Genomic DNA, 21,764 nt, shown 5'->3' with positions numbered 1-21,764 from the left:
ACACAACCAATATCAACCATTTTCTTCTTATTATCTTTGGTATCTAATAGACAGATTTCATTTTATCATCGATGATATTCAATCAATTTTAACATTTACGAAAAACACTTGTTTTAATGAATTTGCGAACAAATTTATGAACGAAAGACAAAAGGCTGAATTAGAAGGAAATAAAGGAAAAAGTTTATTTTGCAAGATTTCGCTTAATGGATCATATGGTTACGATGCAATGAATACACAAAATTACGCAAAGACTAAAATAATGAATGCACAGAAGTCACGCGTTGCATGTATGTCAAATAAGTTTAAAAACATAAGAGAAATAGGTGAAGATACATATCAAGTGATGCTTAAAGATAGATTTTATAGATGTGATACATGTTTACAAGAGGCATTCTTCACTTTAGATAATGCTAAATACTGGTATTTGGTTTTCATTTATGATTTTATGTATAAATGCATGGATGTTAATCGTTTTCATTTCATTGAAGGTGATACTGATTCATCTTATTGGGCAATCGCTGGCGACCCAAATCTTCCTAACACTCAAGCATTTCAAGCAATTGTTACAGATAAACAATTTTATGATAAAAACATTTTCAAATTCGCACCATTTGATTTCTTCTGTTTTGATGAGAAATTTAAACCTAAATTAAAGAATAAAGCTGAAGAAAAAGCACATGAGAAGAAGTTATTGGGTTTAGCAATTGAGAAACAAGGTGATAACATGGTTGCTTTATGTCCTAAGTGTTATACATCATTCAACGGTTCAATTGATGGAAGTGATTTTAAAAAGATTGCACAAAAAATGAAGGGTGTTAGTTTAAGGCAAAATAAACAATTAACACCTAAAAATTATTTGGATATAATAAATGATAAAGTTATTTTCGATGGTCAGAATATTAATTTACAACTTAAAAACGGGTCAATGACTCGCTTAACAATTGGTAAGACTGCATTAACAGGAGCACACACTAAGGCTGTATGTTGTGAAAATGGATGTTGTATGCCATTTATTTAATAAAATGCCACAGAAGAGACAAAAGGAACCGTTAATGATGGCTTTGATTCTTGATCAAAGAGGTGGGCACCCTTAAAACATTGATTTTATTTTTATATAAATGGATAACGTACATTTAAAAAATTTAATTGATGATTTAGTACTTAATCAAAATTTTCTTAATTATTACGATTTAAAAGCATATCTCCAAAAATATAATAATAATATAACGGGTGATGATATGGATTATTATTATCCATATTATAAAAATGAAATTTTGAAATATCATGATAAAATAATTTCTAAAATTAAAGACAAAATTAAAAATAATGAATATATAAAGGGAAAAACTAAATCACAACTTAAACAATTGAAAGATTTCAAAAATAAAGTATTAACAGAAGAAGATATTGATGAATTATATAAATTATATAATCCTGAGCCGCAAAAACCAAAGGAACAAAACACCCAGGTCCTTCAGACCATAAATGATGCACAAGCTTTAATTTATGATTCATTAGTTAAACCATATTCAGCCCGACTTTTAAATGAAGATCAACTTTTGGATTTCATCCTTCAACATAAACTCGAAGCGGGAAAGTATATCAAACCTTTATATACAGCATATTTAAAACAAATGAATAGAATACATCCAGAATTAATGAAGGAAGGAATGAAATCCAAAATCAAAGCAGATAAAATTAAACCACTTACAACACCAAAACCTCCAACAATAGTACCTCCTCCTCCTTCAGTTAATCCTTCATCATTCACTTTATTATATCCATTTCAAACATTTAAGAAGCAAAAAGATTTTAAAAAGGATTTCAAGATATTAAATAAACCAATTGACCCGAAAATTCAACCATTAAAGGAAAAATTTAGTCGACCTTCATTTGCTCCATATCCATATTCATACGAAATTGATCATCTGGAATATTCAAAAGGAAACGTTACTTATTTATTTGCCATTAACATTAACACTAGATATTTATATTGCATTCCGGTGAAAGGGAAAACAGAACAGGAAACAAGAAGAGCTATTCAATACTTACTAGATCATGAAAGAGTAGATAATATCAGGGTGATGGTGATAAAGGATTTCAGGCAGCTATGACTCATTATTTCCCACAAATTAATTTTTTCTTCTCATCCTCTCCATATACGTTTCATAATAAAATAGTTGATGCGGTAATGAGAACTCTTAGAGATGCGTTAGGGGTTAACGGTCAGATATACTGGGATGGAAATCATGACTCCATCATACAACAGTTAGTATATTATTACAATAATACATGGCATAGAACTATAAACATGAAACCAGTGGAAATGAAAAATGATATTTCAAAAGAATGGGAATATATTAGAAAGCAAATGGAAAAGTTAAATGATGTTAAACGTGAACAAATTAATTCGGGGCTCATGAATTTTAAACAAGGAAATAAAGTTTTAATTCATCTCGATTATGGAAAAACTAATAAATCAATGACAAAAAGAAGACGAAGATTTGACACAATAGCTGAATTTGTTAGATATATTAACGGCAATGCATTAGTTGAAGTTGACAATAAATTAATAGAAATTCCGATTTATTTTATTACTCCATTATATTTAAATAATATTTAATTTTTTTTATTTCGTAAGAAATGAGTGACAATGAAGCAGTCAAGAGTCCAGACGATGAATATAAAAAGAAACTAAATAGAATTAAATCAAAAATATGCTATTACAAAAAGAAGCCACAATGCGGTGGGGTTGATGCCCATAAAACTAATGGAACTGAAAACGATAAAGAAATAATCGAAAAATTAGAAACTTACCGTTCAATCCTTAAACTGAGTGAAGCAAAAATAAAAGAATTTAATAGAATAAATAAATTGATTGGAAGAGATGAATTTAATAAAGATGAATTTTTAAACTCAATCCAAATTTAATTTTTATTCCTCTTTGACAACATCTCTCTTTCCATCATTACTGCATAACCGCATTTTCTCAGTTTTAGTGGTTTGTTATTTTTAACATGTTCTTGCATCATTTTTATCATTTCCTCCCTTGTTATGATTCGTGGTAAATTTTGAGCTTGTGGGGTATTCATTTATGATAAAAATAAAAATTTAAATTATGCCGTTCTAAAAGTTTGTGACAACATGACATTTAGACAACATCATGGGTTATTCAATAATTAATTATTTTTGAAGAACTGAAGGGGTCACCAGGTCACCAGGTCACCAGGTAATTTAACTTCTCTGAAAAAATGAGACAACATGACATTTAGACAACATCATGGGTTATTCAATAATTAATTATTTTTGAAGAACTGAAGGGGTCACCAGGTCACCAGGTCACCAGGTAATTTAACTTCTCTGAAAAAATGAGACAACATGACATTTAGACAACATCACAGGAGGAAGGCAAAAATAAATTCCAGTCATACTTTATAAAGCTTCATTCACAGGTATTTCATCGTCAGTAAATGATTCCTCATTATCGTTTGGTTCAATTTGTTTATATAATCCTTTCATTTCTTCTTTCAAAACATAATACCATGTTTGTTTACCATCTATTTTTCTTTGTTTCCTTTCACATTTATCCTTAATGCTCATTTGAAAGTTTTTGTCTTTCATGTCTGATGGTTTGCAGAATAGAGCATTTTTACACGTCATACCTGCACATAATTCATCATAATGTGTATTTATCCATTCATCTAAAGGATTTGTTGATAATTCTATTAAATCTTGTTTGGCTTCAGTCATCGGTATGATTCGTACATTAAATGATGAAAGGTCATATTGCATAAAATACGTCAGTAAATTATCATAAAATTCCTTAGTGCATGAATCCATTAAATTCTTGAAGTAATCAAATTGACCCTTGAATTTACCATTAACCCTTAAAACTACGTATCTTCTGTCTCCAACTTCAATTTTGGCAGGGTAGACGTTGTTAGTTACGAAAATGAAGTTTGCAACGTTCTGTGCTGTTCTTCTGGGTTGATTCTTTTCATTAATTCTAATCTCATTATCCGTAATAATTGATTTCAAAGCGTTGAAGTTTGCGAGTCTGTCTTCACCTACATTCTTGAGTTCATTAAGTACAAGAAACATTTTATTTTCAACAACTGAATTGAAATTACCCGTTAGCTCACTTATTTCAGTAATGTTTTTACATGAATAACCAGCGAGAAGTTCAGAAATAATGTCTGTAAATCTGTTTTTACCTGTTCCCTGAAGTCCTTTCAAAATAATTGCTGTTTCATTCTTGATTCCTGGATGTTGAATCATTGATGCAATCCAGCCGAGAAGGTATTTATACACTTCATCGTTATTATCACAAATGGCTTCTTTAATGAAATCCATAAACATCTCAATTTTTGAGTAATCAGGCTTTTCAAGAATGTTGTATTTATAACCCTGAAACGTTGAGAAAACATCTGGAGAATCAGATTTAAAGCAAACACCCTTAACGGTTAATGAAGACAATTGATTTAGTAGTACGTCCCATGCTGTTATGGTTTTACCTTCTTCTTTAAATAATTTAATCATTTTGAGTGACTCTTTCATGTTTGATTGAAGAACGAATGATATTTGATTCATTTTGTCGTGGATATTATAGTCCTTTTGAATGAAATATTTATTTCCATAATCTACAAAACGGATTACACGTGATAAATCCTCAATTACTTCAGAACTGTTTTTATACTGATGATTTTCAGCCTTGCGTCTAATATCTGTTATCAAAAACGAGTCATCAAGTTTGATATCAAATGTTATTTTTGGCTTACGTAATAAAGGTAAAACATATTCATCATAATATTCCTTTTGATAAAGTTTTAGAATCTTCACCAAAACAAATGGAGAAGTCATTAAATGTGCATATCTACCACGTGCTTTTTCAAAATTACTTTTTGCATTTTCTGTTAAACTGCAGAAGTTATAAACGTTATCGTATGCTTCATTAATTAAATGATTAGGTAACGAATTAATTGCTTGAAACAGTGTGAATAATGTTATTTCTTTTTCTAAATTCATGTTTCCACCGTCATTATGTACTTCAAAATCACAGATGCCATCAACTATGCTCTGGGCAAGTTTATCGTCAATGTTTACATCTTTGTTTTCATTCATGATATTCTTTATTTCTTCGTTCTTCTGTTCAACTCTTACCTTAATATTCAAATCATTTAATATATCGTTTACTGTTCTAGTTAATGTTGAATCATAACTTCCACGAATGAATGAGTATGTATTGATTGGTTCTGATGCATTCTTGCGAACTCTTGAATCAGCCATAACCACTAAAGAACGCTTTGAATCATCAATAGAAGTCATTATGTCAATATCATAATCATTGCAGGAATAACATTTAATCATTCTGTTCGAAACTGCATAGAAGAAATTAGTGTTGCAATAAATGTGAAGACCTCCTGAAGCGGTTTTAACGATAACATCTTTATCCGAAAGTTTTGATAAAATGTCTTTTCTAACTGTTTCTTTAAGTTCATCATTGTACGATTTATTGATATCAACATCTATAATCGTTAAATTTGAAATTTTATTTACTAATAAAGCTGTACCAGTTTTCCTTCCTCTTCCTCCATCATGTTTGAGGTAGTTATGTAAATCAATCTTGTTTTCACCAATTCTTTCGTTGAGGGTTTTAGTTTCTGCCACAACTAATTCCTCAGCTAATGAATCAATAACTTGTTCATCAGAAATGATAAAGTTGCTGTTGTTGTTTGTTGCTGTCATTTATATAGGAATAAAAAAATAAAAATAATTTTAAAACTAACTTTATTTTTGGGCTGCATCAAATTTTAAATGTGTCTAAATGTCATGTTGTCTCATTTTTTCAGAGAAGTTAAATTACCTGGTGACCTGTGACCTGGTTACCCTTAGTTCTTCAAAAATAAGTCATAAACTGCCTTCCTCCTGTGATGTTGTCAAAATGTCATGTTGTCTCATTTTTTCAGAGAAGTTAAATTACCTGGTGACCTGGTGACCTGGTTACCCCTTCAGTTCTTCAAAAATAAGTCATAACTGCCTTCCTCCTGTGATGTTGTCAAAATGTCATGTTGTCTCATTTTTTCAGAGAAGTTAAATTACCTGGTGACCTGGTGACCTGGTTACCCCTTCAGTTCTTCAAAAATAAGTCATAACTGCCTTCCTCCTGTGATGTTGTCAAAATGTCATGTTGTCTCATTTTTTCAGAGAAGTTAAATTACCTGGTGACCTGGTGACCTGGTTACCCCTTCAGTTCTTCAAAAATAAGTCATAACTGCCTTCCTCCTGTGATGTTGTCAAAATGTCATGTTGTCTCATTTTTTCAGAGAAGTTAAATTACCTGGTGACCTGGTGACCTGGTTACCCCTTCAGTTCTTCAAAAATAAGTCATAACTGCCTTCCTCCTGTGATGTTGTCAAAATGTCATGTTGTCTCATTTTTTCAGAGAAGTTAAATTACCTGGTGACCTGGTTACCCCTTCAGTTCTTCAAAAATAAGTCATAACTGCCTTCCTCCTGTGATGTTGTCAAAATGTCATGTTGTCTCATTTTTTCAGAGAAGTTAAATTACCTGGTGACCTGGTGACCTGGTTACCCCTTCAGTTCTTCAAAAATAAGTCATAACTGCCTTCCTCCTGTGATGTTGTCAAAATGTCATGTTGTCTCATTTTTTCAGAGAAGTTAAATTACCTGGTGACCTGGTGACCTGGTTACCCCTTCAGTTCTTCAAAAATAAGTCATAACTGCCTTCCTCCTGTGATGTTGTCAAAATGTCATGTTGTCTCATTTTTTCAGAGAAGTTAAATTACCTGGTGACCTGGTGACCTGGTTACCCCTTCAGTTCTTCAAAAATAAGTCATAACTGCCTTCCTCCTGTGATGTTGTCAAAATGTCATGTTGTCTCATTTTTTCAGAGAAGTTAAATTACCTGGTGACCTGGTGACCTGGTTACCCCTTCAGTTCTTCAAAAATAATTAATTATTGAATAACCTAAATCATTTACTCACAATATTTTTGTACAAAACGACCCCAAGCTTTTAACTTCTTTTCTGCAGTTCATCCATTACTTCATTACCTAATTAATTACAAACATAAAATATATTTAGTTCATTCGGTAAGCCCAGACCTTTGGGTCAAGCACATTCATTGAACTCTATACCATGCGAATACAGTCATAAATGGTGGCATGTAATCTTTACTTTGTCCCGTTGTTTGTGTATATCCTGAAACGAAATGTGTATGGTTTCCTTCTCCCTGAGTGTCATCCCAGTAACAATTTATAGCAAACTTAACGTCGTCTTTAACATCATATCCTTTACCTTTTGTCATTCCTGACCAATCCCAATATCTATGCTTATGCCAACCCGCTTGAGATGTACTTAAATCTATGTAGTGACTGTGTGCAGGTAAATTTTCACCTGAAATCGTTTTACTTCCTCCTGTTTCCTTTGAAGAGTTTGCACAATACAAAAACCTGTCAACTATTTGTTCCCATGCACCAACACCAAACATTACTTGAGGACCTCTTGCATCCATAGATGTATAAATAGAACCTACTGGGTTCATTAAATCAAACATATGAGATATTATAGGATTGTCTCTTTTGAACTTAAGATATAGTGTAACTATTTCAGGTTTCTTCTGGTTTGTGTCAGAATATTTTTATAATATAATCTTATGTTTTCAGGGTAGGTAAAATCTTGACTATAATATTTTTTCTGTCATCTGTATAATAATATACTATTCTCGTTTTTTCTATTGCATTATATCTTTTATATCTATAATAATCTAAATATAATGTTAGCTTTTGTTCATCTACATGTGGTGTTCTGTCGTCATCTCCATAGTCATAATAATATGGTGCTGGAGCTGGGTCAGCCAACGTCATACCTGCCATTTCATAAACTCGGAAATATTTCTTTTGTTCGTCTCCATATAAGTTTAAGTAGCAGTTGTTGTCTAATGGAACTTTAACTTGTGTACCATTATTCTTTATATAGCCTACATACATTTCATTGTTATTTTTCGGAATGAGTTTACACCGTATACCATTTTTTAAGGAGTGTACAAACTCCCATCTAAAATATTTATTTTCTTCATAGACAGAAACATCCCCAACAATAGTTTCAATATTTTTTGTTGTTCCTATCAAACTTTGGTATATTTCGTTAACATATGTTTTATCTGTTTTCTTATTTAACTCATCGTTAACATATGTTTTATCCGCTTTAAGGTCTAAACATCCTGAAACCCATCCTGTATCAGCTTTAGTTTTTAAAATCTTTGATGTCCATTCATGATACCATTCAACCCTTTCTTTAATTTCATTATCTTTTTCATCAACATAAACCAAATTTGCCTTCTTCATTAACTCACTATCCACATATTCCTTATCTGCCTCTTCATTATGTCATTTAGGAAACCTTCTATGAATTCCTCATTTAAATTAAATCTTCCAATCTTCAAAACTTTAGGAAATGCATTTAATGCGTAATATCTCTGTTCTTCTGGTGGAATTGATGTTATATCATCCGTTATACCTTTAATTTTTGAATTCATAAATAAAATTTCTTTTATATTTGATATCACTGCACCACCCTTGCAAACGAATTCGAAATGGTCATTTTTCAATACTATCTCCAAATCTCCATATTTCAACCTTTGCGTTTGTTCTGCCGTCTTTGAATTATATGCATATATGGCGTATGTAATGGTCTGAGGGACCTGGGTGCTTTGTGCCTTAAGTTGTTGTGGTTGCTGTTGTTTAATCATTTATTATGATTTAAAAATAAATATTTAATCTGTTATCTCATCAGCTATTTTTTCTATTTGAAATTGCCATAATATTTCATTCATGAATTCTAAATCACAATCAAATAGGTCAGTTATTCTAAATTTAATATTTGATAAATCTTTTGAATGAAGAATAAATGAATTCCCGGATAATTGAAACGGATATGATAAAGAAAATGTGTTTAAGTTGATGGATAAAATGTTTTGTATTGATGGGTAAGAGTTAGGGTCTAATGTTTGATGTGAAAATCTCATTGGGGTATTAACTTTATCACATTTGATTAAAATGAAATTGGAACCAGTGTCAGAATACAAAACATCCCCAACATCTTTTTCAAAATTTAATATCCCCAACAATGAACGAAGATGAGGAGTACAAAATTTAATTTTCAGCGGAAATTTAATAAGGTTATTTATTTCATCAAGTTCAAAAAGTTTATCGGGTTTTGATTTAAAATTTTCTTCATACCATACGATAAATGATTCATTTAAATAACTTAAAATCATGTTAATATCCCATTTCGCTATCACATTATTTATATACATATCATACGTTTTTTCAAGGTCATCTTTAATAAATGATATATAATCTGAAGGGTCTAAAAGAATGGGATTAAATTTACCACTCACAGAAACGAGAGTAACATTATAAATTCCGCTAACTGTTAAATTTAATTCACAGCTATTATTCGAAATAATATTGATAATTGACATTTTTATTACGATTAAAAATATGGTAAAGCGTTATTTTCCAGTGATAAATAAAACTAGAATAAGATTACCTCAAGAATTCATAAATTCAACGAATAAGAAATTCATTCATGTTATAAATTTTAGTGTTTTCAGAAAATATGAGTCAATGTCATATTCATCAACAGGTTATATTTCACTTCATTCAAATTTAGTTCAATCAAACCCATATAATGACCATTTCATAAGATTTTCAGATGGTATTAAAAATGTAATTGATAGATTAAAATATGAACAGATTGACAATATCGAATTTTTGGAATTTTGGTTTAAATATCCTGATGGAAAAAAGATTGAAGTTAAAGATAAAGCTGATACTATAACAAAAACAATTACAATGACCGATCCAGATAGTGGGGAACAAAAAGAAATAAAACAAACGATAGAAACTGGTGAAAGGTCAATTATTATTGATTATGATTCAAAGGATTATTATTCGATAATGTTAATGCTTGAATATTAAATAGCCTTAACAAAGAATTTTTCAAGTGATATTTTATATTCATCAACTATTTTATTATATATCATTATAAGTTAAATGAAGTTCAGTTGTTGTTCCGTTCTTTGATATCTTAATTGTGCTAATATCCTTTATAGGATTTATTTTTGCAACTGTTCCGCAGCATGAAACCTCATCATCTATGAAAAATTGAATCTTAACGTCTGAATCTTGAACATCACAAAGAATGGCGATAATGTGAATTAATGATTCATAAGGTAAAATAATTAAACCAGATTGGTCAATTAAATTTATTATTGAATCATAATTATTAATTATTATATCACGGTAAATTTTCATTAATTCAGAATTAATGTCTACTTTATATGGCGCATTGCGACTGGAATCGTAGATTCCTGGGTTCTCGATGTTTGATGAAAGAGGGGGGGTATGTTGGATAAGTGGGAATTTCAACAGGTTCTTTACCGGGTTCAGATAAAATGATTGGGTCTCCATTCTCATTTTTGCTCCTCCTCCTTTTTCGGTAAGTCACGAGTTAATAAATTTGGTTGAGTTGCTGACCTTGTTAATTCAGGGCTAACATTAACTTTAACATTTTGAATAATTCGTGATTTATCATCATTTACGTTATAACCAACCGTAATCTCTGCTTTTGCGTTTGTGTTCTTTTGACTTGTGAAACGTCTTCTCATTTATAATTGAATAAAAAAAAGAAAAATATATTTAAAGTTTTATTTAGTTGTTACGGTAATATCCCAAGGTTCATCATTGTTTGCTTATACTTTCTTTGTAACTGCACCAATTATGTTATTGATATTGCTTTGAGTTTCTTCCAGTCTTATTTTATCATTTACAATATCTTTAATCATTTCATTACATGCATTCTTAAAACCATCTGATTTTTCTAATTTACGTCTATCACTTTCTTTAATTAAATCAAAGTTATAACCTTGTTGAGAATAAAGTGGTTTCTTTATCAATTCCTTGAACGCTTCTGAAAGTGAAGATGAAGAAATTCTTGCCACTTGAATTGGTTTAAATTCTGCTTTCATTGCTTCTTTCTGTTCATTGAACACTGGATCGAATAAAGCAACTTTAAAGAATTTCTTAGCTGGAATTTCAGGTCTCAAATATGCATATTGACCATCAAACTGATTAACATATCGTGGTAATCCATCCGGTCCCTCTTCAACAGCATTTAATTCTTCATTGAAATAAGAATATGGATTATAACGGTATGAATTAATTGGACCATTTTCACCTTCTCCAATGTATTGTTTAACAGCTTTTCCATTTTCATCAAATTGCATAGGATAACATTCATTATATGCTTTACGTTTAGGATAATCCGTCATTGTTAATTTATACCCATTTATGACTTTAATATTCCTTGACCATCAGTAACGAAAACTTCATTTATACCATCAGGCTTTCCATTTGGTCCTGTAATGTCTGCTTCATGTGCTTCCCAATTTGGTCCATGACGTTTGGCATATGCTTGAGCTTCTGGTAATGTTAAAACGTTTCTCATTTGTTTAACATCCTTTTGAAGACCGGCAACAATGTGGACTAATTCTTTCATTCCGTCTGGAACTTTCATAGTTCTATTATATGCACCCTTTTTGTTTGTCCCTTGTTTTAATGGAACCTGTAGAAGATTTGCTATTTCTGTCATGTTTAATTATAAATAAAAAATAAAAATTAATTATAAAAAGTTAATCAAATTTAATGGAACCTTTATTTAAATCAACTATTATTTTTCCATGTTCACCTAATTGTTGATATTGTGTGTAAAGTTCATTAATGCTCATTGGTAAATTCACTTGATAAAGCATAACGTTCAACTGTTGACGACTAAACCCACTGAAAATGAAAAGTGTTGATAGATTTGATTTAATGTTTGTGCTTAATGCTTTGAAGTATTGAACAGCCATGAAGAATGAACACTGAATGTGTCGACATTGAGTTAATAACTGATTAAAATATGATTTCTCATTTGTTATTAGTTTTGATTTCACGCATCATCTAGAAAAATGAGTGAATGCAAAAATTCTTTATCAAAATTTGAAATAGAAAGTGTTTCAAATAATTCATCCCGTTGTTTATCAATAATTTTATCCTCTAATCCTTGCTTCTTGATTGTATTATATAATTCTTTATACATTAAAAAGTTTTTTAAATAATCTTCTGCTTCTTCTTGTGATAAATAAATAATTGGAATTTTGATTAAATGCTTTAAAGATTCAAATGTATCATCTGAAGGTGAACCTGAACGGTTGATATAAATTAACACATGTGAATGGGGGAAGTGTTAGCAATAATGATAATTTGTTTTAATATCGTTAATGTTTTACCTTTATTTTGTTTACCAATTGCTGCAGTGATTGAATTTAAGTAACATTCAGAATATGGAATTTTCATTAATTTTTCCTTAGATAGAGCATTTCTATTATCACTCAATGCTTCATTAATCATATCATCTACGTATGTATTATATACTCCTGCTAATTCTTCATAAGGGGTGGATGAATTTAAATCCATTTAATCAAAAATAAATTTATAATTTTAAACATTTCTATTCATCAATATTTCATCATATGAACTTCTATACTGTGGTGGTGTACCTGTTGGATGATATTTCAAACCTTCGTCCGGTGTCCATGTCCAATACGTAGTCCTAGTAAACCAAACCTGAGGAGGATTTGTCACCTTTGAACAGTAAGTGTCATTTTCACCCTGAATGATTGGATAAGCTTTCACTTGTACTGTAACTTGTGAGTTGAAAGTTTCTAATCCATCAAAGAATATACCCGCTCCATCACGTTGAACTGGAATAGTGCATAAGAATGAAGTTTGGTCTTTCCATGTTCTAGCTAATGGCGTGCCATATCATCATTCAGTGGTCTAGTTAATGAGTCCTCGTATTCTTCTGTGCATTCATTCACTCCATCTAAATCAGAAGCTTGAAGCATACGTGTAAAGAATATGTCGCCCACTGTGGTCATCGCTTGATCGGGGAAGTTTCTGGAATCTATAGTGACCTGAAGACCTCGAAGCATTGGATTTTCTAAAACTGTTCTTTGCATTGCATTCTTCGGAAATGTTAACACAACATCTGTAACATTATGAAGAGCGTATGAGAAATCTGAGCTGATACCTTCAGGAGTGATGCAACCTCCATTTAGTGAACGAACGTCAATATGTTGAGCTGGAATCATGAATGGATCTTCCTTACTGAATAAACGTGGTATTGCTTTAACTGATTCTTCAATTAAACCGTATCCTGGTGTAATGCATTTATCCTCTAAAACTTCCATCTTTGTGCATGAAATAATAACGTATCAACTGTTGCGTCAGCAGATGTAGCGGCTAAGCTTGTAATTAATTTGGCAGGAAGTCCGATTTGTTGGAATTTGCGATCATATTTATAAACATGATTCATAATCTTTTCATAATTTTCATCAGTTATCTTTTCATAAACGTAATTTTGTAAATCAGCAACTCTTAACGGGTCAACCTGACAAAATACTAAAGTATCCCTGAAAACATAATATTTAAGAATGATTTCACCAAATGATTTAGGATAATCATCGAACGCCTGAAATGCTAACAAATCATTTACCGGAATAATCATATCAAAAGTGACATCAACTTCTTCATTTGCTTTCTTGAAAACTTCTGAAGGGTCAATATATTTACCACATACTGAGTTATCATATTTTTGAACATTATTATATAACGAATGAACAAACTTTTTAACTTTCCTTTCTGATTTTGGTTTATATGTTGCAAATGCGAAAGATTCACGGGCGCAATCCATCTGAAGATAACCGGCATCACCTCTTTCGGTTTCTACTTCTAATTGTTTAAAGCTTTGATTTGATGATTTGTAACCAACGAATAAACGCATGCATTTAAAAGCGGCATCACATGTGAAAGCTTTATTTGAAACTAGAGTTGCTTTAACTTTGCGTTTAATATATGTGTCACCTAATTGGTTCACATCATGAGCCGGATTTGTAATTCTTAAATGAGTTTGTTTATCATCAAAATATGGAGCATCAGAGTCATAGCATGAACTTTCAAGTTCTCTATAATATCTTCTACCGTCATTCTTTGCGAATATTTCATTTATCTTTTCGAATGAATGAAACACATTTCCATTAATCGGTTTAGTGTTTGGCACCAAATAGTTAGTCGTCATTTATTAATAAATAAAAAATCAAAATTAAAAGATGAAAATGAATTTTTAATTTTAATGAAATAATCAACTATGGCTGCAGGTATATTTAAGAAACTGTGGGATAAAGTAAAAAGAGGAGCGCATAAAGTTTGGGAAACAATGAAGAAAGGAGCAAATTGGATATTTAAGAATAAAGAAGCAATTAGTGACGTTGCTGAATCAATAACACCAAAAGCCGCCCCAATAAGAGAAATATTAAATAAAGGAGAAAAAGTTTATCAAAGACTTCAACCGATACTAAGATAAAAATAATATTTATTTATTTTTCCACTATTTACCTCCTATTTTATTAAGTATTCCTTCAGCAATTCCACCAATTGCGTTACCTGCTTGTGCTCCCATCGCGGATTACCTGCTTTAGTACCTAATACTCCACCTATGATAGTTCCTGCCGTTTTCGCTACTGGTGCCAAAAAGTTTGCAACGGGTTTAATAATTTTTATAAACCCAACCCGCAGCTTTCTTAATTCCATCCCATAATTTTTTAAAGAATCCTGCGCCATTTCTGATTTAATATTAATTAAAAAATATATTTCATCACTTATATTCTAATTTTTATTTAATGATAAATGAAACCGATTTTAAAAATAAATGAAACAGAGGAGGAAGAAATAAATGAAAGCGAAAATGTTCAACAAAAAATAAACGTTGTTAAACCAATTACTGAAATAAAAATTTTTTCATCTGTTGAAGAATTTAATGACTATTATGCTAATAATAAAAAATTATTTGAAGAATTGACAACATGTAAATTGAATAAAATGTTTAAAGTTGATGGATTCAAAATTTCAAAAATAAAAGGGTGGTTAGTTTGAAATCTATTCCTCAATCAAGAATCACCTCATTAATGAAAATGATGATTTAACAAAAAGAATAGAAATTATTGAAGAGCGAATAAATCAAATTATTGATTTCATAAATCATGACTCGTTGAGCCTGGGTCCTTAAAGCCCATCACTGAGTTCAAGGTTATATTCATCAAATATTTCATTATTAAATGCAACTTCTGCTAGTTTATTTATTTTTTCAATACGATCATTTGAAAGTCTATCGTTTAATTTTTTCTGAAGTTTTTCATTTTCTAGTTCTGAAACTTTATTTGGATGATATTTAAACCCGTTAAATTCTTTTTCCTCAGTTTTGATCATTAATTTACAAAGAACTTTTGTGGTTGGAATTCGTTTAAACCATTTATCATTAATATTTGTTATAAATTCAATATCTGGAATTAATGATCAAATTTTTGCATTTTCAATTAATTTATTATCAAATGCAAAAGCAATGGGTTTAATATTATGTTTACCTTTATAATATAAACTTTCTACATAATCATCGAAATAAACATCTACTTGTTTAACATTTTCAAGAATTGGTGAAAGAGCATCCATTAATTGATTGACGGTTACGAATCTTGATCCACTCATTTTCTTACGAATTAAAAAACGTAAGAAAAAATAAATTTAACTTAGTTTTAATTTTACGTAAGAAGTCAATTTTTTAAATCTTGATTTATTCAAAAACGTAAGAATAAAAACCGTAAGAATCATACATTTTTTACTTCATATGTTAAAAAAAATGATACAAAATCGTTCAATTATGTGAGAATTCTTACGTTTACAAAAAAAGTCACACAACCCTTCAACATATACTACTCTGATTGGTGTTTCTCTTCCACAAATTTGGTTTCAATAATAATTCCAGATTTAGTTAAAACAATTGGTAACAATGCATTTTTTGGATGTAAAAGTCTTAAGACAATAGTTTTGCCATCTTCATTAAAAACGATTGGAGGTGGTGCATTCCCTAATTATGATGATGTCAATATAACATTCCAAAATAATACAAATTTATACTTAGATAAACAATTTGTTTTGTATACAGATCAAAACACAACAATCTCACAATTCCTTGGAACACAAACAGAAATTATTCTTCTAAACACTGTTACAAGAATCAAAGTCGGTTCCTTCAGAGGAAACACAAAAATCGGATCTATCAGATTCAATGGTGAATGCCATATCCAATATATTGAATCAACAGCATTTCAAGGATGTACTAATCTTAGCAAATTTGAATTTGGAAAGATGATTGTTGAGATTCAAGACAATGCATTTGAAAACACAATTTTGAATTCAGAGATATCATTTCCAGAGACAATCACGAAGATTGGCTCTTCATCATTCAAGAACTGCAAATTCATTCCTTCTATCAGATTTGAATCATCATTTTCTACAAACAAAGGAATGAAAGAATTTCATAGACTATTTCATTCTGTTTCTCAATTGACGATCAGCAACAATGCATTTCAAGATTGTATTAGTATCAGAGAAATTGTTATTTACCGAGATTCATATATCACATTTGGTGAAAACACATTCAGCGGATTAGTTTCATTAAATCATATTGAAGTTAGAGAAAACATTATTTCTATTGGTATTGGTTGTTTCATGAACAGTGGTCTTTCAAGTGTTCAATTCCAAAATAACCAAATCTGCAATGGAATTCTTCCAGCATTTGTTTTCAGTGGATGTAGTAATCTTAGTAGTATTGATATCCCTTCTAACTGTATTACAATTGACTCATCATCACTTCAAGGTACATCTATTCGATCAGTCGCTCTTCCAAACAGTGTTTCAACACTTGGTGACCAATGTTTCAAAGATTGTTCATATTTAGTTTCTCTTAATATCAACAACGAGAGTTCACTTTCACGAATCGGATATGGTGTTTTCGAAGGATGTATCCGATTCTCAGAAGTTTCATCATTCTCATCAACAAACTTTGTTTTTGATAGTGGTGCAATCTACAGTCGAGACAGACATCACATGCATGTCTATTATAGATCCGTATTTTTCCCAAGTGAGCGGGGTATCTCTAATCCCAGCCCTATCGTCCTCCCAGTGTCAGTTTTTAATATAAAATCCAAAATTTTTTTAAAAATAAAAATTTCGAGAAATTTTTCTAATTTTTTTTTCTTTGATTTCAATAATTCAAAATAAATTTTGGAGTAAAAAGACACTATTTAATGAAATTCATATGAGTGAATGTGGATAAATACTCTCAAAACATACAATTTATATATTTTTTCTTTATATTATCAACTAATTAGTGATAATTTTTTGAATCAGATTTTTTTTCATTAAAAATATAATATATATAACGCAATAATGATGTACACATACGCATCTACACATCAAAATATAAAGTTTGTTTTGGTCTGGGTACCCCAACCCAAAATTCTAAAAAAATTGAATAAAATTGAATACTTGGGGCTGGGATACCCAGCCCGAAACCTAATTGAATTTATTGAATTAAAGAATATATTTACGTATTTATAATATATATGTGATGTTTATAAAAAATACTAAATTTTTGTAAAAAAATTCAATTTATTCAAAACGTATATTAAGTGATCACTTCATTAGTAGGATCAGCGATCCTACTAAATGGTGAGAATGCCACTAGCTAAAAAGGGAGTCCTTGGAGCTCTTGATCTCTTGTCAGTAGAGTCCATAATGAGGCATGGCATCTACTGATTAGAGATCAGAGCGGGTCATTATTGATTTTGTAATTTAATCGTCATCGTTATCGATTTTGTAATTTAATCGTTATCGTCTTTTTCTAAACGTGCATTTTTTGCTTTCGGAGCTATTGAACATACATTGGCCCTTACCAGCAATTGAAAACTATTTTTCATTATCAACAATTACATTACTCCGAGTTATTCATCAATCAATGAAAATCGATATATAGTCCATACTTCAATTTACAATATTGGCAAGTCCAATTTCACTTGGCATATTTAACTCATATAGAAAAACCAGTTGGAATCGGCAAAATTATCTTTAATTCCATACATAAGAAAAAAAAATTATAAAGTTCTTCAATAATAGCAAACTAATAGTTTAAATAGATTTACAAGTATCGCCCATCTACTTTTGATATAATTCACATATTAAATGTAGAAAACTGGTTTAAAATAAATATTTCAAAAGTTCGAAAACGATTTATGAAAAAATAACGTGATGACATTTACTAAATTTGCTCTGTATTAAAGTATCGATGATAGAAAGAGCATATTTTGTAAATATTTCAAAAATATTTAAAAATCGGAGAAATTGTATTGTAATGTACTATAATTATGTTACAAATCCGATTCAATACTAATCCTTCGCTATTGAAGTTGTTTTGAGAAGGATATTCTCTAAATTCTTGATAACTCTTTAAAATCTAGAGTAATCGTTTTGTAAACTTAACAAAACTAAAATGTATACCAATAGATTGGCATTTTCTACGTTTTCAAAGTGAGAGAGTGTAAATTCTTTTTTTTTTATCCTATTAAGGGTATAGTCCACTAAAAATTTTTAAGTTTTGACAATGAAAATAAGCTCTGTGACCATGTAAATATATATCTATGCAAAACGAGAGGTTATGCCATAATTTTTTTTAGTTATCAAATTTTCCTTTTTTTGAGAGAAGTCTCTCAATAATTTGAGAAGAATCTTTGATATAAAGAGATACACATTTGTAGAACGAAGTAAGTGTTTTCCAAACATGTTCTTAAAAATAAATAAAATAATACAAATCTTTATTCAATCTTTTGATATTGTTGGTCCTCTCTTTGTGAAAATACTTAACTTCAAAGAGTATTATGTTTTACCTAGTGAGGACCTTAAGTTTGCAAAAAACATAATAAAAGTAAAATAAAAAAGATCGGATTTATCACAAAACTTTGAGTATTATAGGATTTAATATATTTTCTTAGTAGATTATATGATTTAGTTTCTTAAAATCTAAAGTATTTCTTGAGGAAAATATAAATTGAAATTCAAAAAGTAAAAAAAATGTAAACAAATCAAATTTTAAATGGACCAAATGTTGATTTTTCATTCGTTTTCTCATTATCGAAAAAAATTTGGAAAGCTAAGAAGTCAATAACAAGTTATATAATACAACAAAACCCACATCGGATATGTTTTCATCAAATAGTCTCCTAGATTTGTTATGAAATTAAAATATCATGATATTTTAAGGGCTTTTGATTTCAATATTAGAATTATTCAGTTATGTCGTGCTAATATCAATTGCTTTATACAATTAATCGTTTACAAGCTGCAAAAATCGAACAATAATTTGACTTTGTAAAAAAAGTGCGTCATTTTTATTCGTTATACTTACAAAATGTAAACATTACGAGAAACATTTACATTTGTAAATGTAACAAGTAAAGTTGTCTCGCATAATTTGACTTTGTAAAAAAAGTGCGTCATTTTTATTCGTTATACTTACAAAATGTAAACATTACGAGAAACATTTACATTTGTAAATGTAACAAGTAAATACATCAGATTTAAATTGTAAATGTAGTTTATCTCTCTCATCTCCTTTTTAAAAGGTATTACATACATACGAACGCATGGGTCACTCAATAATTAGCGTGATAATAATTGAGGATAGACTGTAATCGTAATTTTATTTTTGGACTTATATTTCGACATTTTGAAGTCGCTTGAAAGTCTTGCAAATGATTAAATTTGGAAAATTTGACCTAAGTCTGCATTATTTTGATGACTTAAACAATTCTATAAATCTGTTTTCCTAAAAATTTAAAAAGATATAATTTCAATTTCCCTAAATTTATGTAATTCATATATCACCAAAATATTCGGACTGCATTTCGTTTGTCTGCACCTAATTAAAGTCTAAATACCAATTAATTTTGGAGTTGCATTGCTTTTAATGTAAAAATGCACGTTTAGAAAAAGACGATAACGATTAAATTACAAAATCGATAACGACGACGATTAAATTACAAAATCGATAACCTCTCGATCAGAGCAATCCTACCTTACCTTCAGGAGCTACAAAGCTCCTAATCGTTACGAGAGGGAGCCTTGGAGCTCCTGAGTCTTCATCAACAGAGTCCCAGTTGATAAATATCCTATGCTGATGAAAGATGCGAAGCACATCTTCGAACCAGGAGCTCCAAAGCTCCTATTCCTTACGAAAGGGAGCTCTGGAGCTTCTGAAACTCCTCCTATTATAAAATAGGACAGTTTTCTTCTGAGGCTTCTCATCAAATCTAAGACTTCAGAAGAAAGCTGTCCTATCCGTGTATACTTACATTCTGATGGACTATAAGTGTACAACTTTAAGGCAAAGATTATCCAAGGCCTCTCATCAAATGAGGGACCTCGGATAATCTCTGCCTTAAGTAGTCAAATAGCTTTTCTGACTATTCAGGGACAAGAGAACAAGAGTTGGAATACTCTAAGGCAAGGTTCTTCCGAAATCTCTCATCGAATGAGAGACTTCAGAAGGACCTTGCCAAATCCTTGAACACTGATATCCTTGGAACCGAGCTAGGACCAAGGAGAAGTAGTGTACTATAGCGCACGATGGCAATCTCGGAAATACTTATATTGCCACATGCACAATATCTATTCGGCCTGACTCCTATATACAAGAAGTCAGGCAGAATAGATATTGTGCATATGATTTGCAGAACTCTCATATATATAAATTTTTGTTATCCCAAAAAGGTGACACTTTGGGTGTATCGTCCATCTCAGGGATGCAAAATTCACATCACCTTGTATCTATAATGTCTCTCCACCTGCATCACGACGCTCATACTTCTATCTTCTTGAAGGTGTCGAAGTTGTTGAAGACAGTGCATTCATTGGATGCATCCATCTTTCAAGTGTTCTTCTTCCAGAGATGAGTCTTTTACGAATTGGTCGAAGTTCATTCGAAGGTTGTGTTAATCTTCGTCAAATCAATATTCCATCTAGTGTTGTTATTATTGAATCAGATGCATTCCGAAACTGTCCTCTTCTTGTTTGTGGAACACTTATCCAGAACCAGATGAACAAAACACTTGTTTCTATGCTTGTCAAAAGTGGTCTTAATTTAGGTTCTTCAACATATTGCAGTGGTTTCTCATGCAAAATGAATTCACACTCAACTATCAATATTCTTATTTCTCACATTGCTGTTTTTATATTAATGTAAATTGTATTTATTATTATTAATTTATTTTTCTTTTTGCTATCTTCTTCTTTTGCAGAGATGGAAAAGCACTATAAAGTACTTCATACGAACCAAATAACTAATTTGCACATATATAAAATATTTTATGCGTGTTCAAATTAAAAAAATTATCTGACAAGTTCAAATTGTAAATTATATCGTACTCATTTGTAAGAATTGTGTGTGTCAAAAATAAGGTAGTCGATTAATGTTTAGTGAAATAAATCAGAAAACGAAAATATAAATGTATAGAAAAATTATTTTCAAATTGATCCGTATCCATCATGGACATGTCTATAGGCCCGCCTCCTTCGTATTTTGTTTTTGCATCTGATGTTGTTCTGAATATATATATTGATGCTTCATATTCGGTACTGAAATATTTTCCTAAACGGTTTTGATAATTTTTGTCAAATATACAATCTTCTATATCAATTCTGTGTATTGATGAACCACTAATTGATACTATTCCCTTTTCAAATACTGT

At 30.4% G+C, this 21,764-nt stretch overlaps 7 protein-coding genes and 3 pseudogenes across 10 annotated transcripts, besides 8 other annotated features; 5 read left to right on the top strand and 5 right to left on the bottom strand.

Annotated features, from left to right (window-relative positions):
• Nucleotides 1–12,417: part of a mobile genetic element that runs on past the window's edge.
• Nucleotides 449–1,021, top strand: TVAGG3_0348500 (uncharacterized protein; the record flags this gene model as incomplete). The annotated part of the gene is made up of 1 exon (XM_051231000.1): nt 449–1,021. The coding sequence occupies one exon, from the start codon at nt 449–451 to the stop codon at nt 1,019–1,021; it is 573 nt and encodes a 190-aa protein (XP_051100730.1).
• Nucleotides 2,195–2,626, top strand: TVAGG3_0348490 (uncharacterized protein; the record flags this gene model as incomplete). The annotated part of the gene is made up of 1 exon (XM_051230999.1): nt 2,195–2,626. One exon carries the CDS (start codon nt 2,195–2,197, stop codon nt 2,624–2,626), a length of 432 nt encoding a protein of 143 aa, XP_051100729.1.
• TVAGG3_0348480 (uncharacterized protein) lies at nt 2,647–2,934 on the top strand (the record flags this gene model as incomplete). The annotated part of the gene is made up of 1 exon (XM_051230998.1): nt 2,647–2,934. One exon carries the CDS (start codon nt 2,647–2,649, stop codon nt 2,932–2,934), a length of 288 nt encoding a protein of 95 aa, XP_051100728.1.
• On the bottom strand, nt 3,436–4,356 carry TVAGG3_0348470 (uncharacterized protein; the record flags this gene model as incomplete). The annotated part of the gene is made up of 1 exon (XM_051230997.1): nt 3,436–4,356. One exon carries the CDS (start codon nt 4,354–4,356, stop codon nt 3,436–3,438), a length of 921 nt encoding a protein of 306 aa, XP_051100727.1.
• Nucleotides 5,207–5,748, bottom strand: TVAGG3_0348460 (Prim-pol domain family; the record flags this gene model as incomplete). Its single annotated transcript, XM_051230996.1, has 1 exon — nt 5,207–5,748. A coding segment is annotated over one exon (542 nt), but the record flags the coding sequence as incomplete, so codon positions are not given.
• On the bottom strand, nt 7,143–8,717 carry TVAGG3_0348450 (annotated as a pseudogene). Its single transcript has one exon. A coding segment is annotated over exon 1 (1,575 nt).
• Nucleotides 10,993–11,602, bottom strand: TVAGG3_0348440 (annotated as a pseudogene). The gene has a single exon. A coding segment is annotated over exon 1 (610 nt).
• Nucleotides 12,418–12,567: 150 nt separating the features above from the next.
• Nucleotides 12,568–13,444, bottom strand: TVAGG3_0348420 (annotated as a pseudogene). Its single transcript has one exon. A coding segment is annotated over exon 1 (877 nt).
• Nucleotides 13,445–14,275: 831 nt separating this feature from the next.
• Nucleotides 14,276–14,491, top strand: TVAGG3_0348410 (uncharacterized protein; the record flags this gene model as incomplete). The annotated part of the gene is made up of 1 exon (XM_001301413.2): nt 14,276–14,491. One exon carries the CDS (start codon nt 14,276–14,278, stop codon nt 14,489–14,491), a length of 216 nt encoding a protein of 71 aa, XP_001301414.2.
• A 1,838-nt stretch (nt 14,492–16,329) lies between these two features.
• On the top strand, nt 16,330–17,244 carry TVAGG3_0348400 (BspA type Leucine rich repeat region (6 copies) family; the record flags this gene model as incomplete). Its single annotated transcript, XM_001301411.1, has 1 exon — nt 16,330–17,244. One exon carries the CDS (start codon nt 16,330–16,332, stop codon nt 17,242–17,244), a length of 915 nt encoding a protein of 304 aa, XP_001301412.1.
• A 551-nt stretch (nt 17,245–17,795) lies between these two features.
• Nucleotides 17,796–17,881: a terminal%2Cinverted (terminal inverted repeat of MuDR-N2_TV transposon ID:TVAGG3_0348390).
• Nucleotides 17,796–18,013: a mobile genetic element.
• A 574-nt stretch (nt 18,014–18,587) lies between these two features.
• Nucleotides 18,588–18,609: a mobile genetic element.
• Nucleotides 18,588–18,609: a terminal%2Cinverted (terminal inverted repeat of Kolobok-1_TV transposon ID:TVAGG3_0013400).
• Nucleotides 18,610–19,863: 1,254 nt separating this feature from the next.
• Nucleotides 19,864–20,070: a mobile genetic element.
• Nucleotides 20,071–20,097: 27 nt separating this feature from the next.
• Nucleotides 20,098–20,282: a mobile genetic element.
• A 21-nt stretch (nt 20,283–20,303) lies between these two features.
• Nucleotides 20,304–20,374: a mobile genetic element.
• Between the last annotated feature and the right edge of the window lie 1,390 nt (nt 20,375–21,764).

The sequence above is a fragment of the Trichomonas vaginalis genome, chromosome V (assembly GCF_026262505.1).
Source record: "Trichomonas vaginalis G3 chromosome V, whole genome shotgun sequence".
Classification (NCBI taxonomy): Eukaryota; Parabasalia; order Trichomonadida; family Trichomonadidae; genus Trichomonas; species Trichomonas vaginalis.
Note: the sequence above shows the minus strand (reverse complement) of the source record. Positions and strands in the feature narration are given on the sequence as shown.